At 40.9% G+C, this 19730-nt stretch overlaps 2 protein-coding genes across 2 annotated transcripts in view; one reads left to right on the forward strand and one right to left on the reverse strand.

The window, feature by feature from the left end:
- Positions 1-375: 375 nt before the first annotated feature.
- sdf4 (stromal cell derived factor 4) lies at positions 376-8617 on the reverse strand. The gene is made up of 7 exons (XM_074681917.1): positions 8322-8617; positions 6848-7152; positions 6125-6261; positions 5926-6039; positions 5675-5833; positions 2844-3019; positions 376-1829 (listed from the first exon to the last, which is right to left on the reverse strand). Exons 2-7 carry the CDS (start codon positions 7144-7146, stop codon positions 1653-1655), a joined length of 1062 nt encoding a protein of 353 aa, XP_074538018.1. The 5' UTR covers positions 7147-7152; positions 8322-8617; the 3' UTR covers positions 376-1652.
- Positions 8618-10518: 1901 nt separating this feature from the next.
- The window catches only part of c1qtnf12 (C1q and TNF related 12), a 29144-nt gene continuing 19932 nt past the window's right edge, over positions 10519-19730 (forward strand). The window contains exon 1 of the mRNA XM_074681918.1: positions 10519-11405. Coding sequence (XP_074538019.1) covers positions 11226-11405 — 180 coding nt within the window. The 5' untranslated portion in view covers positions 10519-11225. The remainder of the gene's footprint in view (positions 11406-19730) is intronic.

The following is a 19730-nucleotide window of genomic DNA, read 5'->3' on the forward strand; positions in this document are numbered from 1 at the left end:
TGTAGTATTGGAAAAATAGGTGACTTTATTGGTGCAAGAGATCCCAGTTTGTTGATATGTTTTCCAGTGATGTAGCACACTTTGACAATCATTTTTAAATAATACTGCGGACCCCTGTGTTATGGTTTGCAGACTACACACAACACTGTACGCACCAAGCTGAATGAGACCTTTTTCTTTTACAGCAGAAAAAACATATTGTCGATGAATTTGCTATAAAACTCGGAAATAGACAGTTTACATCATACGGATTTAAAGTTTTAAGACAGTTTGGGCTTTATTCCTCCAAAATATCAATTGTTTGGTCTTTTAAATATACATGTGTAATATTTGCTGAGTAGATGATTGATCAGCCAAGTCCTCAAACACAGCTGCTATTTATAAGAAATATTTATTGTTTATCAGTATTTCTTGCAATACATCATATAAAGCTGTGTAACATTCTGTCATCATAAATCTTATATTACAATCCAAACAGGGCAAGGACAGAGAAGCCTGCAGCAGGATCCAAAAACACACCACAGGTCATTGAAACTCTCAACAAAAAAAACTGTTGGTTCATGCATTTTTTAACAAGATACAGTTGAGATAGGACAAATGAAACCAGCGCATTCAAAATTTGTCTGGAAAATGTGACAAGTGAGAAATTCGTCATATGTGAACCGAGACAGCTCAACAAAGTTAGCTTCCTTATTTTCAGCAGAGCTGAATAAAAGATGTAAATAAGCACAAACCTGTGATGGTGATGATGCAAGATTCATATGATCCAAGTTACCTTCATCAAATAAATAAATTCTTCTCCACTTTTACAAGATTTTACAAGAGCGTGAATAAGATGAGCTTTAAGTCAAGAGCAACAAGGGCTGAGATTTAGTGATTTCAGAGACACCGATGCTTTTCCTTCAATAAAATACAAACAAATCATATATTAATCTGTCTACACTTTAAGCGTTTTGTACTCCAAGTTATGAAAGTCTGCTACATAGAGATTAGAGTAAATTGTAAACAGATTTTTTAAAAGTTATTTCTATTTAAGTTTTTTTTTTTTACAAAGTTTGTTTAAAGTAAAAGGACGGATTTAACTTTTGCTGAAATCCAAAGTCACAAATGACAGAAATCCCCCCGTGAATCTGGAGGAACTAAGTGGTATTTAAAGCAGTTAATCTGTTCAAAACTAGAGGGTTCATCCTTTCAGCAGCACTATTTTTCTTTCTGTCGGAGGAATTGGTCTGAGACAATATTTACACTATACAAACACACCAGCTAAAAATCATTCTGCAGAACAAACACCTCACCTAGCGTGTGCAGTCTCTTTCACCACTGCAACAGAAACAGTTTCGCTCGATTATATTCCTCATATACACACATTTCACGAGATAACACAAGAAAAATTTAGGGGGTGCTGTAGTGCTGACATTTAAAAGTCCAAAAACATCCAGAGGCACACACAAGGCAGGTGATGTTGGAGTTGAACAGGCAGACAATCTGGGGCTAAAGGAGAGGAGTTAAACTTTAGTCAGCAGTGAAAGAGGCCGTTGAGGCTAGGCTTTAAACACACGATTGCACACTAGATCATCCTATCCACTTGGTTTTCCCCTCTCAGGCTTGTCCCTGGGGCACATGTAGGATGCAGGGGGCGGGAGATTATTTCTTCAGAACTCCTCGTGAACATTTCTGGCGTAATCCATGAGCTTGCTGCCCGTGAAGTATTCGCTGTATTTGAGGATCTCGTCGAGCTCCAAGCTGTGATTCTGGTTTTCATCTGCGACAGCGATCATCTGCTTGGCCTCGTTCAAGGCGTTGTGCTCGTTCATGGGGTCCATGTACTCCTGTACGAGAGGAAAAAAAGTTTAAAGTGCAGTTTTAATTGATTTTAATAGTCAGACATGACTGAAAACTGGTTCTGTCAGGCGATTAAAAAAATTAATCAAATTAATTACAGGATTTGTAATTAATTAATCAAATTAGTCGCAAATTTTATCTTGTATCTGCTTAAGGTCCCTAAATAAAGAATCTGAATTCTAGGACATTACAAAACTGTAGAGCCATGACTAATCAAATGAATACACAAAAAGGGGAAGATTTATAACCCCACATTTTTTTGGCAGAGCTTGTCAATCAAAATCCTTCTCATAAACTACTGTGGGTGAGAGCGGTGTGCTCTTTGGATGATGAGAGCTCAGCATGGATATGAGGAGAAGATGTGAGAAGACTGAGGCATTGGGAGACGCTGCAAGTCAGAAAAGTTCAGGCAGCTCACGCTCCAACTGAGGATGAGTTGTGGTAGTTCAGAGAGAAAGAGCGGCGTCATCACGAGAAAAGACGACAGAGATCATGGAAAGGATCGAAGGGTTGTTGTGTTGGCAGCCTGCCAGCACTCTCGGTCGGTAAAGTGAGCTTATGTCTGACACAGACTGACAAAGACTAAAGACATTTTATCCATCATTTTAGGTTATTTTAGTAAATTCACTGAAGAATTTTAGTTATTGTTTTATGAAAAGCCTCGTTTTAATTTTTCATTTCAACAAAAATGTTTTGTTAACCAAAATAACCCTGCATGTTTCGTTGTCTTCCTTAAAGTTACATAAAACAAATAACCTGTTTTGTCAACTAGTGCTTGTTGCAAACTTCATATATACAATAAAATATTTAGCAAAATCATAGCTAGAGTTACTCCCTCGCCCCAAATAAGTAAGTTTGGTGTGACCAAATCTTGTGCTGGTGTGACCAACTGAGAAAGTTGGTCACACCAGTGCCTCTGAAAACCTGAAATGTTTCCCTAATCATAGAATCACTCTTGTACAAATGGCGAATAATAACCTTGAATCTTGAACCTTACTTACCTCCAGTTCATCCATGGTAACGATGCCGTCACGGTTTGAATCAATGACTTCCTCAAACTCCTTCTTCCTCTCTTTCACCCAGTCGTCGTCGATGTCCTGAGCCTGCTGGTTCTCCACGGTGCCGACAGGAAGTGAGATGAACTCAGACAGCGTCAGCTTCTTATCACCATCCTGGTCTGCAAACAAAGACAAAAAAACAGGTAATTAGCCTATATATTTCAGGGACATTACTTAACAAATTATTCATAAAATTACCATCATTAAATGTTTCTTTACGATCTTTTATCTTGGCGGTGCTTATCCCTTATCTTTTGTCTTATTTATTTATTGGAACTTGTATTTATTCAGTCAGACTGACTTTTAACCTTGCCCAGTGACATCATCATCATTAGTTTTTATGATCTCAACTTTTAACTCTTGTGTAGTTCTTTTACTGATGCTTTTATATCAGTAAATAATTATTTGTCTGAATCTGAATCTGAACAAAAAATTCAAGTCCTAATTAGAATCATGGTTTTGATCCACACCAGAAAAGAACAACAAATATGTCAAAAATTTTGTTTTAAAATGTCAAGAAAAATGTCCATGAGGTCGGAGTTTAAAAGGGATAACAAGTCAATTAGTGGTGTCTCTTTTGCCATTTGTACATGACATACGGAAAGAACTACATTTTATTTTAATGAGACTGTGAAGTGATGTTTCGGACAACTTGTTTCCTACGTAACTGTAAGCTTTTTATTTTGTTTGTGGCTATTTTAAAGCCTGGAAATTCTTCTTTAGCATGTTGGAGTTCTGATATTGTCAGACATTGTATTGAACTTATTTAACAACCTGTTTTAAATGTTGCCCACAGATAAGCCCGCAGACTGCACTTTGTACTGTGCGGCCCGTGGGCAAAAAGCCAACCTGCACTGATAGTTACTGCTGTGCTGTTTACAGAGGGAGGATGCCAATGTTTGAATATCCCAGTAACTTTCTGTCCATTATCATTTAGTTTGATGAAAAAACTGAAAACTGACCACTAGGGGTGTGCCATATCATACCCTCTACGATAATACCAGTATAACCAGTATATACCAGCTCCCTGCTGTGTACAAAACAATAATGGCCAAGAGTGAAAGTAGCACAGCAGCATCAACTTTGTTCTCACATGAGGATTTAGAGCCTAAAAGAGGAGCTACCTCAGTGATGTGGAGGTGGTTTGGCTGGCCTAAGATCAGACACGCAGAAAAACACATTAAATGCAAAATGTGCAGGAGAACTATTACCGAGAAGGGTGGCAACACTACAGACATGTTCCACCACCAAAAGCTGAAACACACCGAATACAACCAGGCTATGAAGACACGGGAGGAGGACGTGAAAGATACGTTATTATCAGTGGAGTTTTTTGCTTCTACGACGGACGTGTGGTCGAGACGAACATCTGAACCCTATATCAGCTTTACCCCTAATTCACACACAGTTCAGCAAATTGTGGGCATATGCCAATTCATACTGGATGCGTCTCTGGAGCACCACGCAGGGCGGCGCCCATGGCAGCTGAATACCTGAGATCACAAGATCACAGGAAGACCACATGTTCCTGCAGGAATCCCACCCATGACAACGCACTTTTATGGTAATTAATTAGCATGTTAAGCTCATGTGGCCCTCCCAAAACTTCAGCAGCTTCAGTCCATGCCTTCTCCTAGATAGAATAGAAAGAATGTGTTGTGTCGTATAGAATTCTGAAGTTTTTGCCTGCAAGATTAACTTTTCCTCCTCCTCCAAGATAGGGATGGACCGATTATCTACGGGGCCGATTTTTGCCATTTTGAAGCATATTGGCATCTGCCTCTTTTTTTTAATCAGACGGCTGATAAGAAACAAATTTAAAACTGTGTTGTTGCGGCCCTGATGCAGCCGCTCCACTCTCTTTCAGTCCCCAATACTGTCCCACCCACAGTACCATCTGATTGGTTACAAGCAGAGCCATGGTTTGGGAAACAGCCAATCAGCAGTGTAGTTATTACAGTTGTTGCAGTTACATTGAAATTTTGGAAAACTTTATTTACTGTAGAAAACTTAGGCTATTTATTTTTAAAAGTTTCATTTAACTTGATAAGACATGCTGCTGAGCCTGGGGGCTCTTTAATAAACACAAGCTTAAAGGTATTTGAATTAAGTTAAGTGTTGGAGTTTGTATTGTTCAAAATTTTGACACCAATATTTACACTTTGACTGCAAATAAATACCAGCTTCAAATATCGGTATCGGCCTATAAAGATACATACTAGTCTGTCTCTACAACAAAACGTCAGATTTCCTCTTGATCTGACCTACTTACTATGTTTACATTTCAAGCTTGTGCGTTGTAGTGAATGATTGGAAAAGTGGCTTCTATACTGTGTGTGCAATAAAAATGCTGTTTATCAGAAGCAGCAACCACTAACAATACGTTGTTTGTTTTTTTGTTTTATATTGTCATAAAAATCGTTATCACAAATTTCCTTAAAATATTGTGATATAATTTTGAGGCTATATCACCCACCCATACTGACCACACACTTTGCTTTGTGGACAAGGTGGAGCATTTGGCAGCTGAGGAAACAGATTCTTGGATTGTTGGAAACGCAAACAGTGATAAGCGGAGAACCAACATTGGCCTCAGTTCATCACATGACTTTATTTGCTTTCTATCCGCTGGATGTGTAAATAACCGTCTCAGTGCCAACAAGCCCATTCACCGTATAAGGATGTGACATGTCTGTTGTGTTTACGGCGCGCTACCTTTACAAACAGGTGGTTCAATGTTATTTTTGAAGACAAAAGAGGGAAGATAGACGTACCTAAGTCTCGTACAATCTCCTTGACCATGTATTTGAGCATGCCTCTGCTGTGCTCAGGGTGAAGGAAAGACAGGAACTCCTCCTCGTTCAGCAGCTGATCCGCTGGAGGGTTGTCGGCCTGAAACCAGCGGTCCTTCAGGCTTTCTAAAACTTCTTGTGCTGCAAACATAAAGACAATCAACTCACTTATCAACACAAGACTCTGTGTGATTCTGCTCAAGCATTTGCTCCAATAATTACTCTGTACTTACTTTCCTCATCCAGTTTCAGGTCTTCGTTATTTTTTATCTTCTCAGCGATTTCCTTTTCGTTGAAACCTTTGCTGGCCAGGAACTTGATTCTGTATTCATCCCATGTCACATGACCTACAGACAAATTATGAAATATTGAAAAGTTGCAAAACACTCCTGCAGGATGTCAAACAATGAAGTTTTGAGTGTTTCCTCTCACCGTCTTTGTCTGGGTCGACAGCTCGGAAGCTGTTCTTGTTTTCCACCATGGCCTCCTGGAAGTGCTCCTCTGTTTTCTCCATAATCCAGCGCTGCATCTCTTTAGCGCTTACGCTCCTGTCTTTGTTGAAATCAACTCTGAAAAAGATCAATTGCAAAAACAGCAATTAGATAAAATCGCTCCAGAGTAAGACTGACATTTTGACTGCTTTGCTTTGCTGTGTCTGTCTGGATTGTGAATCTTTGTTTACAAAATCAAAGCACAATGACCTTTGACAAACACTTTGCTTTAAATGGTAAACAAAATCCTATGCAGGAAAAAAGCTTGTTTTTTCACTTGTCTTTATTTTCTTCCAATATGATTTTGTCCTGACACAATCTGACAGTTACGAGTCTCATAACCGTTGTTTCATGTATTTTACTGTGTTGTGTAATAGCGTCTTGCTGAGGCACACCCAAGCGATAACACAACCGAACACACCATAATCTTCTCATAAAAGTGATAAACATAGTAATCAAAGTATGCAGAGGATTTTCAAAGACTTACACCTCTCTTCTAGTGTAGTGTTCAAGTGCTTTACAATTAAAATCCTGCACCAGAACTTGGTGTACCAGTTGGTGGTTTCTGAAACCTGATCAGCAGCTTCTATGACAAAATGATGAAGTTCAGGAATGCTGTGTGTCCTGACATAGATTTAGAATGAGAAAATAAAAAAAATCTTACTTTGTGAAAATCTCAATAAGCTTCTTCCTGTTCCTCCGCGGCTCTGAGTCTTCATCAAACTCCTCCATCTCTTTACCCAGGAAAACCTCCTGGTGGAAATCCTTGTTGAGGTGGCCGTCCATCTCCATCTTCACCCCGTTCAGGTGGTCTGGGGGGAGGATCTCGTTCTCATCCTTTGAGGTTGGAGCTTTGTCTTTAGAAGAGGACATGTTGGCTGGACGTGCGTGGACATCCATGGCGTGGAGTAGGATACAGCAAAGCAGGGTCACGGAGAGGAAGTTCCTGTGACAAACAGCCATGATTGCCTGTAAAAAATGTGAAAAAGAAGACTTTGGTTAGAGGAGCTTTTGTTTTGCTTCTTTTCTTTATCAGTAGTATGCTTTATTATGTTTGCAGTTTTGCACCTGGTCTTGTTCCCATCATCACAGCTTCTGTAAATATTGCTCACCACTGCACTCACTGTTTAACCTGGGGATGGGGCAGTTTGTGATGCATTTTTCCTTTAAAATCCAGACATTTCTGCATTTAAATGCTATATATTTTAATCTTATCTTTTGATGTTTTCAGATTTAGATTTTTAGTTTTTGTCTTCTAGATGTGGCACACCCTAGCTGAGTTCTTACCATGTTCCTGTTAATTATGACTCCTTCAGCCATTCATGAAATTGAAACCCTTGTCCAGATGATCAACATTCCTGACTGCAAAGCTGTCTGATGAAAAGCCACTGCTGATAATCAGTTTTTCTGTCCAAACCTTCCCTGTCATGTTAAAAAAAAGTCCCAAATCCTGAGCTCTGGTTTGCAAGGCTAAGTAACTGTAGAAAAAGAAAGACTCCACAGTTTAACGCTTAGCTTGAATGATACGTTCTAGTTTTATCGGATTTGCCATGATTGACACACGCCCACTGGAAATTCCCGTTCATGCTGACCTCATGATAACCTACTTCTCTACAGGATCGAGTAAAATGAGTCAATTTAAAATAAAAAACATATCTAATAAAGAAAACAAGACGTAAATATCAAAATAAGGCAGTTAAGAAACAATATGCAGGGTACATGAATACTGAAAGTGTTTTTAATTTCAGCTAGTTAAACAAAACTAAGCCAATGGTTATTTAAACAACTTAATTCAATGTTGAGTTAACTAATTATGATGTGTTACATAATTTTATAACGGCATGGTTGAGCTGTCAAACTCTAACGTCGTCATATGAAGCTATTCATGTTCGCATTATCCACTTTAAAGCTATTTAAAGTGCTGAATTACGAGTTTAGAGGGTAACTGAATGCGTCTCAACGGTCAGCTCGTGCCTGAAGTTTAAACATCACTTCAAACGCATTAGATGATATCGCCGTTGACATGCTAGCTGAGAGGGAAAGCAAGGTTGAAGTTATTTCAGCATTTCAGATTAAGGTAAGTGTTTTTGTGAAATATAAGCTGTAAAACAGGATAAAACTCGCAGAAATCCACCTACCTGCCAGATGCGTTGTCACTACAAGGAAGTTCGAACCACTTCTGTAACCAGAGTGGGCTAGCTGCTAGCTCCTGTTAGCTGGACCTGCTATTCAGACAGACCTGCTTTAGCTCCAGTCAGGGTAGCTGTCAGATTACAGTTCCTGTACACGTGGCTTCTCCACAACACTCCCACTGTGAGACGTGGGACGGCTCAGACTTAAAAACACAGGCTGTTAAGTTCCTGACGGTGTTCCAGTAAACCCTAATTCACTCAGGATGTCTGTCCAACTGGTTACTGGCTCAATACTGTAATGAAAAGCCTGTGGAGCTTACACGTACAGCATCCGGGTGAGACTTTCAAAATAAAGCAAAGTATTTTTTCTTATGGGAAACTTCAAATGGGTCATCTAGGATTGAGACAACACTTTTCCACATAAGTGTAACCACATAGCTCACCTGAGCAGCATTAGGAACTCTTATTAAACAATTTAAAGTTTTTAGATAATTGAATATCTACCAATAAATTTGGAAGAAGTAGGCTATACGAATATAAAAAATCTCAACATATCAATGAAACTGTAAATAGGTGCGTGTAAAGATATGGCCTATTAATACAGGCGAAATAAGGCTGTTTCATACATTTATACTCATCGTGGGATGACTTTTCTTTTCAAACCGCTAGCATTGGATGCACCTTCCATGCGTCTTGTTCACATCTCTCGATTTTTTTAATTTCCATGAATGATTTGACAGCGGAACAAGTAATTCTACCGAATTCCTGCATGGTAAGTCCCCATTTTCTTTATATCTATTAATAGTAATGTCAAATTTCATTTGTAGAATTTTAGCTTACTGACTAGTATTGGTTAGCATAGTCACACCAAACTAAATAGTGAGAAACGTGCAGCTAGCTAAGCTAAGTTTCAAACATTTGGTTTAATTTACCTTAAAAGAAACAACTATAGGTTTAAAGCTTGACACAGGTAGCAGCTTGTTTTAAATTTTACAAATTGAAATCTTAATATAATGTGTAAAGTTGATTTAGAGTAGCCTAGCTAACACTGCACCATGCTAGCACTTGAGAAACAAGAGTAGAAGTAATGGCTAACTTTTTTAAATTACTCATGAAATGGATAAGTAAGTAGTAAATGTTTGCAAACTTAAAAAATTACACAATTTTCCAAAATAGCTAGGAGTATAAATTGAAACAAAAAGCTACACAAAGAATTGTAAGTGATACTTTAAGTTTGATACTGTCAAAAATTTTAATCGTCTAAAATGTTGTCCTTACAAACTTACAGCAAATTTAAAAAAGTATGCCTGGTTTAATCCATAACTTTTTCAGTTATTTTAACAGAAATTTCATTTTCTCACCTTTATTTTGAAGGGAAAACGTGTCCATTTCCGGCTCAGCTCTGCCTCCCTCTGGTTTACTTGATGTATTTTGGCTGACACAACTTCCTGCTACGTTTTTCATCTGTCATATCAGAGGAACCAGGAACCTTGGTGGCACTAGTGTGGCGCCATATTGGAAAGGTACAGACAGGTGAGTTATTTGCACTGCATGCTCCCGCCTCTGGGTGGCACTGTGTAACATGTTTTATCGAATCCGACCAAGACAGGGGGCTGAAATGTTAGTTGTGGAGTTCTTTTAGGGCACTCATGAGATGACATGTTATTATTCCTAATAAGAGAGTGAGACGGCTGAACTCCTTTTACAACAGTGACCTTAAAACATAAATACCCAGAGAGACAATTTGTTCTAGGAGCTATGTGTTATTTACTGACACCTTCAATTTACGCTACCATAATATGCCATTCAGGAAAGTGAGACATTAACTGACACACAGGAGAACAGCTCGGGTGTTTTTCTTTTACAGTGTTTAGACAAAGGGTTGACCAAAGCGATAAATCCCCACAAAAAGTCCAGGAATAAAATCTAAACTTTTAAGAGTCTGATAATATTGAGCCAAAATTTTCAAAACTCTCCGACAGATACACGACTTTACACACTCATAGCACATTATTTGTCTGCCAGAGAGCTTGAGCATTTCATCTATGAGATAAAACAGAGCAGAGTTAGCGAGTAAGGTTGCCAATAGAGCCAAGGGAGGAGAGAAACAAGGAGAGGTGGAGAGGGGGAAGCGGGAGGGAGAAAAGGGTGATGATAAAACTCCAGTGTGAGCCCTCCTGTGAGCTCAGTCTGAGCAGAGAGCAGCTGAGAGCGGAGGGACAGAGAGGCAAGCAGGAGCTGTATCAACTCAACAAATCACTCTCAGTGTCCCGTGTGAGGGCTGCACGTGGCGTTGGACTTAATGACTTGTTGGGAAATTGTGTTGAACTGCATCTTCTTGTGAACTTCTGTGGATCTTGCATCAACTTCCCCGGAGACCGGCGCTCAGCGTGCGAAGCAGCGGGACAGCGGGTGCAAAAAGAGAAAACTGCCATCCATCTCTGGCCCACCCTCAGCTTTGGACGCGCCCCTCCTCTCTGCCTGTCTTCTTCTGCCCCCTGTACCCCCCTACCCAACCCCTCCTCATCCCCTCCTCTACACCTCACCCCCCAACAGAGCAGAAAGCGTGAAAAATCTCACTAATGGGTTTATTTGCTGTCAGATCTGCGCCGATCTGTCATTCCCTTGCACCATTCTGCTTGACACATTTCATAGTTGAGTAAGCCTCCTCTAGCTTTCTGGCTAGAGTTAACAGTGCCCCTGCAACGTTGCGCTGCCTGAGAGCTCATCAAGGAGGGGAGCGACGGCGGCAGCAGTCAGTCTGACAGTCTCTTGGACAGGGAGTCCCTGAAGCTGCAATTCCTCTGGTCTCCTTCCTGAGCCTCGTGGGCATCCCTCAGTCTCTCAGCCTCTGCAGAAGATTCAGGTTGCTGCTGCTGCTGCTGCTGCAGGGATTGATTCAGTGTGAAGATGTGGTGTGCTGCTGGGCCTCTGGCCGTGGTGGCTGTAGTGTTTTGGACTCAGTGTGTTCTTCTGGATGGGGTGGACGCCAAGAAGGAGAGAAAGAGGCCAAAGGAGGCCACACCGCAGCACACAGAGACCTTAAACGCAACTTTGTCCAACAGCGAGGAGGTCGGCGGGAGCATCAAGGTAGAGTCACAAACCCTGAATATTATTTTTTGAGTTCAAGCTACCTATATAGAAAAGGTAAAGGTTGCAGATTCGGTGCTGTTTTCCCGGATTGTGCTTTTTTACCTTTTTACAACTTGTATAAAAAGGATTCATGTGAAGTTTTTGCTGATTTATGAACTTTTGGAAGCTCAGATTAACTTTAAGGCAGCTCAGTCTCTCAAATCATTCACTATTCAGAAATCACAGCTCATTTTGTGTCAACACATTCATACAACTCTGATAAAAACCCATTCTAACTCTCAGCTTTGACGCAGGAATATAAGATGAAATAACAAAGCAAAGCATGTGTTGTGCACATTTCGTGTCAGCACACTCATACGAACTGCTGCAGAGGTAAAAGCAGCGGCAGGCAGGACAGGTGTGCCCTTCCAGGTCAAGCCTCAGACAGCGAGGAGGACCAAAAATGTGTGAAACACTGAATGGATGACTTCCGGAGGTATGTCAGGAATGTGAACGTCCAAAGGCTGATCAATGCATCAATTAGCGCGCGCTGCGGGTGTCTGCCACCAAAATTTTCCAGCCTGTGTGAAAACATCAGGACGGAGGGGAGTTGGAGAGGTTTGAAAATACCTCGACTTTGTTTCATGAGAGTAAAAAATGAATATCCATCAGCTTGGGTGAAAAAAGAGAAGAACTAGCATCTGTAACTGCAGACCAGTGTTGTTTTTGTCTTGCAAAACGTCTTTCCAGTGGTACAGTTCCATTTCCAGGAGCAACAGTTGGCCCCTGACTTTGTTATTTATTGGTTTATTGCTGGTGTTGCATATTTGTGAGGGTTTCCAACGGGATATTTGTTTTGCTTTCAGCCCACCCATTATGTTGGCATTCTCATATAACTCTCCCTGCCCTATATACCAGCCTGCAGCTCTGACCAGCAGCCTTCACTGCTTTTCCCCTCCTCTGCTCACCAAGCGGTGAGGTCTCCTTTGTATCTTTAAGAACACATTGTAGGTGGTTGCGGTCTGGTGGTGTTTATTTGACTTGGTTCGCCCTGTAAAAGCAGAGGCTATGAGGGATGACCTTGTGTCAACCCTGAAGCCGGCTGAAGTCTGCACCCCGCTGGGATTTCACTCCTTCGTCTCGTCCCACAGGGAGCCGGGTGTCTTCGCAAACTTCCCCCTTTACAGGCCGGCTGCCGTGATGTAACTCCTGGGAAAGTGAGGTGGGCAGATATTTAAAGACCTATGGCGATGTTGTTCCCAGCCCATTGATTCTGTCACTCACAGGCCCCAGTCTGACTCCGCTGTGTCTGGGACATCCGATAGGGGCGGTGCGGCCCCGAAAACTGGGGCAGCATGCCGTGTAAGCCCCTCACAAAGCCCCATAGAAAGGGTCCTGAAAGAGAACACCTCGGCGAGGATTAGCCCCCTGTGCCTCTCTTTCTAACATTCTTTTCATCTCATCTCCCACAATCACAGGGTAATGACATAATCACTCCTAAGACGCTGTGTTGTGCCAGATAGTGAGCGTTGTCACCTCTGATGAAAACCTGAGCGTCAGGATCAACATGTGCAGGAGCAGTGGTGTATAAAGTACCTGAAAGCCATACTTGAGTAAAAGTACAGATATATCACTTGAAATCTACTCCTGTAAAAGTGAAAGTCACCCACAAAAATAAAAAACACTTGCGTAAAAGTCTTTAAGTAACACAAATTAAATGTACTTAAGTATCACAAGTAATAGTTGTTCCTCTGAAAACTAATAGTAATAAAGCTTGTAAGCTTAAACCAGAAACTGTAAAAAAAAATGGATGTCATCTTGCTCGGCTTTAAGTGAAATCGCCATGGAAACTGCTCCCCCTGGTGGCTGGCTGCAGTATAGGTCAAAAACTGTCTCCCCAGTCATTCCAGATGGGCTGTGGTCAAACTTTAAAAAAATAATTTAGCTGGTAGAAATGTTTCTCACATCCAATTTTTGTAGTGATTTGAAGATATCATTTGGCTGCCTTGTATTCAAGTTCTCTTTTTTCAGAAAAAAATTGTTTTAATTTGTTATAAGAGGTTAAAAACAAGGTTTTACGTCACGTTTAATGACTATTGACAGCTGCTCTTCTTGTGTATTTTTGTTGGGGATTGTAAAATATGTCAGGGGGTAGAGTAGAATAGGGGAATAATTAACAATGACATGTAAGCAGTCTCCACAAAGTAAAAGTAGATTAATATTATTAGTAGTAGTAATAGTAGCAGTAGTTGTTGTAGTAGTAAAAGTTGTGGTCTGATAATCCTGTAATGTACGTACAAATAATTCAAAGATAATGCTTTTGATTGGGCTCACTTAATTCATGCCTTCCTGTCAGTGTTGCCACAGTTACTTTGAAAAAGTAATCCAATAACTGATTACTGCTTTAAAAAATAACTTAGTTACTTTACTGACTGCTTGATTTTAGAAGCAACTAAGTTAGATTACAAGTTACTTTATCAGTTACTTTCAGGAGTTGCTGTCAACACCTGCACCTGCATACTTAAGCAAAATTGTGCGATGCAATTAGAATAAATAATAATATGAGTCTGTATGTACTGTTTTAAAGTAACATGCAGACATTGGTAGTTGTAAACATCTGTTCAACTGCTTGTTAACGCAAACTTCTAATCAGCCAATCACATGGCAGCAACTCAATGCATTTGGTCATGTAGACATGGTCAAGACGATCTGCTGCAGTTCAAAGCGAGCATCAGAATGAGGAAGAAAGTTGATTTAAGGGACTTTGAACATGACATGGTTGTTGGTCTGAGTATTTCAGAAACTGCTGATCTACTGGGATTTTAACCCACAACCATCTCTAGGGTTTACAGAGAATGGTCCCAAAAAGAGAAAATATCCAGTGAGCAGCAGTTCTGTGGGACAAAATGCCTTGTTGATGCCAGAGGTCAGAGGAGAATGGACGGACTGGTTGGAGCTGATAGAAAGGCAACAGTAACTCAAATAACCACTGGTTACAACCGAGGTCTTCAGAAGAGCATCTCTGAACACACAACACGTCCAACCTTGAGGCAGATGGACTACAGCAGCAGAAGAACACACCAGGTGACCCTCCTGTCAGCTAAGAACAGGAAACTGAGGCTACAATTCACACAGCAACACCAAAACTGGACAATAGAAGATTGGAAAAACGTTGCCTGGTCTGATGAGTCTGGATTTCTGCTCCACATTCAGATGGTAGGGTCAGAATTTGGCCTCAACAACATGAAAGCATGGATCCATCCTGCCTTGTATCAACGGTTCAGGCTGCTGCTGCTGGTGTAATGGTGTGGGGGATATTTTCTTGGCTCACTTTGGGCCCCTTAGTACCAACTGAGCATGGTTTAAAGTCCACAGCCTACCTGAGTATTGTTGCTGATCATGTCCATCCCTTTATGAGCACAGTGTACCCATCTTCTGATGGCTACTTCCAGCAGGATAACGCTCCATGTCATAAAGCTGGAATCATCTCAGACTGCTTTCTTCAACATGACAATGAGTTCCCTGTACTCAAATGTCCTCCACAGTCCCCAGATCTCAATCCAATAGAGCACCTTTGGGATGTGGTGGAACGGGAGATTCTCATCATGGATGTTCAGCCGACAAATCTGCAGCAACTGTGTGATGTTATCATGTCAATATGGAGCAAACTCTCTGAGGAATGTTTCCAGGACCTTGTAGAATCTATGCCATGAGGTCTACTCAATAAAGTGGCCGGTTAGTGTGGATCCTCCCAAAAAGTCTTTAGAACTGTAACAAAGTACTTTTACTTTGTTCCTTTACACCACTGTGCAGAAGTGATCGTGTTTGTAGGTGCCACCTTCTCCAGGTTCCTTGTTTAAAAACAGAAACCAAACCACAGAAGGAGAGAGTTGCTTTTCTTGGGTAGGTTGTCAGTTTTTTCTTTCACATCTGTTAGCTCCCACAGAAAACAACACGTCCGTTGGAGCCGTCTTGGCAAGAAATTTGTGCTCTCAAACAAGCCAAATATTTACACTCCACATTTACATGTTTTTCCCTTGTGCCCGGTGGAAACAGTGGAAACTGCTCTGATGATGGCATTCGCTCTCTATCTCACCAATCCTGTGTGTGGGCTGCTGGCACCACGCAGTCGTACTCCGCATTCCTCAGGAGATTTTTTTTCCATTTGAAAGTGATCACAATAGTGAGGTGTGGAGTTGTGCAGCGAGAGGAATTTCAGTTTTTATGACACAGTAACGTTTCAGACGAGTGTGGGATCTGTACAGTACAGCTCAGCGTCCCGTATATAAACCTTATTGCTGCGCGCTGTGAAGATGAGAGGGATCTGTCAGTGCTGAGAGCGCAGAGGGATCTGTGATGGCTGTAATTGAGAGAGTCAAGTCAAACATCACGCCTGGCGTGTTGAGTAATGGCTGGGTTGAGCCCCAGGCGAGGGTTTTTGTTTCCTCTCTCTCATCCCTGGCGATGATTAATGCAGCAGTGTGTGGGACCTTTTGGATCAACACACACATGGGAGACGAGACCAGGTCCCAAAGGAAACAGAACCACAGGGAGGGCACACACCTTTGTACTCTGCTGATGGTGTGAACCAACATTAATCGGTGTCGTAAGCTGACTCTGCTTTCACATGACGGACGACTTCAGGGTCATGCTTATTTAACATTTAATTAACTAATGAAGTCATCTGAAAGGGAAACAAATAATAAACACTCTTTTGTTGTACCGTCTGAAATCTGAAAGTCAAACAAACCCCAGTGTTGTCTTTTCTTCTCGCAGACACAGAGGGACTGTTTTATTTGGATTTCGTTACATTTATAATAGCTCCAGATTGATGTCAGATTTATAGAAATCCTTTAATCTCGCCTGATTCTTATCATGTGCTGGTCATGTTCCTGAAACCATGATTTAAGAATTATAGCTGCACTTAACAGAGCATTGGTCGCCTGTGGCTTCAAGTAAAAACAAGTCTGACGCTGACGAGACAACATAACAGTCCTGGTGTTCTCTATGATTTATAATCTGCTGCCATTTGTGGAGAAAAATCAAATAAAAGTGTTTTAGAGAGTGTTGACACGTATAATGTTTCAGTGAAGACAAATGTAGGAAGGAGTTCGTATGGAATATGCAATAGACGCCAAAAAAAGTTATATAATAGAATATATAAAACAAAAGTAGACACTTCACTTTTCTGCTGAGAGTATCTGTCTGTAGTTCGTCTAGCTTAGCAAGGGCAAGTTAGCAAGTTATTGTTCCTCTGCTGCTCTTGTGCTGTTAGCTTGCTAGCTTTTAGCTCTTGGAAAACTTCCCTTTGCAAAATATGTTAACATGCAAAGTACATGTAAGTAAGCAGGCATGCAACGCCTGCATGGTCTTGATAAAGTCATACAACAGCCAAAATAACAGATTTTTTAAAGAGCTTATTGTTCTTTTTGCAACTCATTTTTGGGATAAATTTGGTCTTTATGGAGAAAATAACTAACGTAAACAACCAAAATATAACATAATTGGATAAAGTTAGAGTTACTGATAGATAGATGTTTTATCTTCAAACAGGACCAGGCCAGATGGTGCTATCTTTTGAAGTGCCATATACAAAGCTAAGCTAATCATCGTTAGGTTTGTGCTCATTACTTACCCTTGAAATCAGAGAGTAGACTCAGTTGTCCCACCTTAAAACTACCAAGAAAAATATGTCTAAAAATATCAAATTATTATTTTAAAAATGTATAGCAGTTCCCGTTTTTAGTGTCTGCGGGAAATGAAGCCCATGCAAAGGGTTAAAAACTGCAGTACTTTGAGTGTCCACTTGAGGCTGGCTGCTGAAAGACTGGAAGTCTTGTACACAACCAACCAAAAAACAAAAACAAAACAGACTTCTACAGTGTTAAAAAGCATATTCACAGCCTGGTTCAAAAACAGCTTGGGTTTGCAACGCTAGGTTTGCTGATTTCAGGGTGAATTATTTTATAACTCTGTGGTTTAGAAGTTATTAGGATTATTTGATTGTCCAATCAGAGACACAGCTCAGCTCATGTGACTGACAGGTGCCCTGTAGCTGTTAGACATGAAGCCCAAAGCCGGCATCATATCAAATGTGGCTGCCTCCGCAGATTGGCTTCATTTCACTGTATCAGGAACAGATTGATGATGTCGTTGAGCCTACATCCATGTTTTATACAATCTATGGTCGACACACACTGTGCGGGGGTGATTTATTAATATAACTTGCGAGTTGTGCCCATATTAAGGACATGGGTGACTTGATTGGTGACCCTGTAGCTGTCTATAAAGAGGCTAAAGGCCCACTCTTTTACTCCATCCAAACTTGAACAAAGTTACTTTGAGTTCATATTTTCTTATATGACTCCAATAGCTGCGTTTCCATTACACTTTTTGTGCAAAATAAAAGCAATATTTCTGAAGTTTCGATGAAGAACAATTGCACCTTACCGTTGTTTCCATTACAACTAGAATTGTGCCCAACTTGAGTAAAGGAAAACGTAACGTCCGTCCGGGCGCTGTGCTCATTATCACTCCAAATATGTGTGGCAGCGGACACGTCTGAGGAGTTGGGTGAAGTGTGTTGTTATGTCAACATGACATGCTTTTGAAAAAGTTGTTTTCATTGCACTTTTGCGAGAAACTTCAATATCTAAACTTCTGAAAAACCACCTCAAGAGAGCATTAAAAATTTTCATCGAAATTTGAGAAGTTTTTTGAAAATGTGGTGTATCCATTACCATTTCTTTATTGCGATATTTACGGTTTGCACAATCCTCGGTATAATGGAAATGCAGTTAATGACAGTTAGCTTCAAAACTCTGTATCAGAGGCACCATGGAGACTAGGTCCTTATATTACTCAGTCTATGGTCTACATCTGTCATATAGTAGAAGATGCTGTCTTTTTTCAGAAGGGTGCCCCAGAGGAAAAACGTTAAGACTCGTTTTCTGACTTCAATCGCATTCTGTAACACAAAGTTTCTACCCATATGTGTTAGCCTTTCTTGCTAATTTAACTAGTTATTGCTACCATGCCTGCTACCTAAGCAGAAGTTGAGTTCAGTCCTCCGCTGGCAACTTATATTTGTCAGCGTCCCGCTGCTCTACTGGTCAACTGCTGTCTAAAACTGGGAAATCTTTTGGATAAAACAAGCACTCCATATGGTTTATTTACTTGCTGATATATCAGCAATTTATTTCAAAGCATGATTATAACCTGATGAGGGAGGAAAGAGTTGAAAAGTGGTGCTGCTAGACTCTCTTTGTATCCAGAATGCCTTGCAGATTGAAGCAGCTGCTTGCATCTTTGAGTGGCATCTTCAAAGTGATTTAGTCCCAATAAATACCAAATAAATTAGCAGCACAGTGAAATATCCATTTCTGCATTGTATTCTGGTATATTGGTAGGACTGGTGTACCAATACACCACAAACTTCTGCAAACCCAGCAGCTCAGAAACCACTCAGTTGCATAATCAAAAGAAAATAAAAATGAGAAATTGACAGTCTGTACTTATGTAACAAAATACAGAACGAAGCATGTTACAGGAGAGGGATCGTCAAACCTCAGTACAAACCTGTCTACAGTCCCGTCTACCTGAGATGGATCAGGATCACTGCCGCTTTTCAACAGCTCGTTTTACCTACCACAGGGAAAATGAGCACTCACTTCAATTTCAAAGCTATAATTCGTACACAAAACAGATGTTACACGACGCTCAAGGTTTCTTTCAGCTTATATTGCCTCTTCAAATCAAGAGGACGCCAGGAGTGATTCCTCAAGCGTAAACATAAATTTATCCACTTTCTCTCGCTGGTAATGAATGCGTACAGGAGATGTTTGTTGGGACAACAGTGAGGTTTAATTCAGGCCACCTAATGAAAGCATGTTCCACTCTGTCACAGTATAATAACACTGTTTTATTTACACTTTCAATGGTGCCACTTCGACATTTGTTGAGCTAATAGCAGCGTCCTCGTGGTGTGATAGAGTAATTATGTTTTGCACACAGTGCTCGCCAATTGAGTAATGACACAGTGAGAAGAGAACAGAGACAACATCGCATGCCTGGCGGTGTTTAGCTCTGCAGTGTTAAATCCTGGAGGCAGTGTGTGTCTCTGAAGCGCAGCGGCGGGGAACACAGGGAGGGTGCACGACACCCGGGATGCACGCAGGTAACCAGGATCCCCTCGTCCCACACAACCCAGGGATCCCTGCCTCCAGGGGTGGGAGGGGCCCGCTGTTAGACCTGTCCACCCATGCATGGATGACTGCACAGGGAGCAGTCCCTGGATGTAAAAACAAGGGATTATAGAAAGCTCTCCATCATCCTGTCTAAACC

The sequence above is a fragment of the Halichoeres trimaculatus genome, unplaced genomic scaffold, assembly GCF_033239565.1.
Source record: "Halichoeres trimaculatus isolate MK-OKI-2021-1 unplaced genomic scaffold, fHalTri1.1 fHalTri1_scaffold_11, whole genome shotgun sequence".
Classification (NCBI taxonomy): Eukaryota; Metazoa; Chordata; class Actinopteri; order Labriformes; family Labridae; genus Halichoeres; species Halichoeres trimaculatus.

Coding starts and splice junctions, on each gene's coding strand:
- sdf4 (XM_074681917.1), bottom strand. CDS start 7,146: ATGGCTGTTTGTCACAGGAACTTCCTCTCCGTGACCCTGCTTTGCTGT. Junction 6,262..6,847: donor CTTATTGAGATTTTCACAAA/GTAAGATTTTTT, acceptor GATCTTTTTCAG/AGTTGATTTCAACAAAGACA. Junction 5,834..5,925: donor CCTGAAACTGGATGAGGAAA/GTAAGTACAGAG, acceptor TTATGTTTGCAG/CACAAGAAGTTTTAGAAAGC.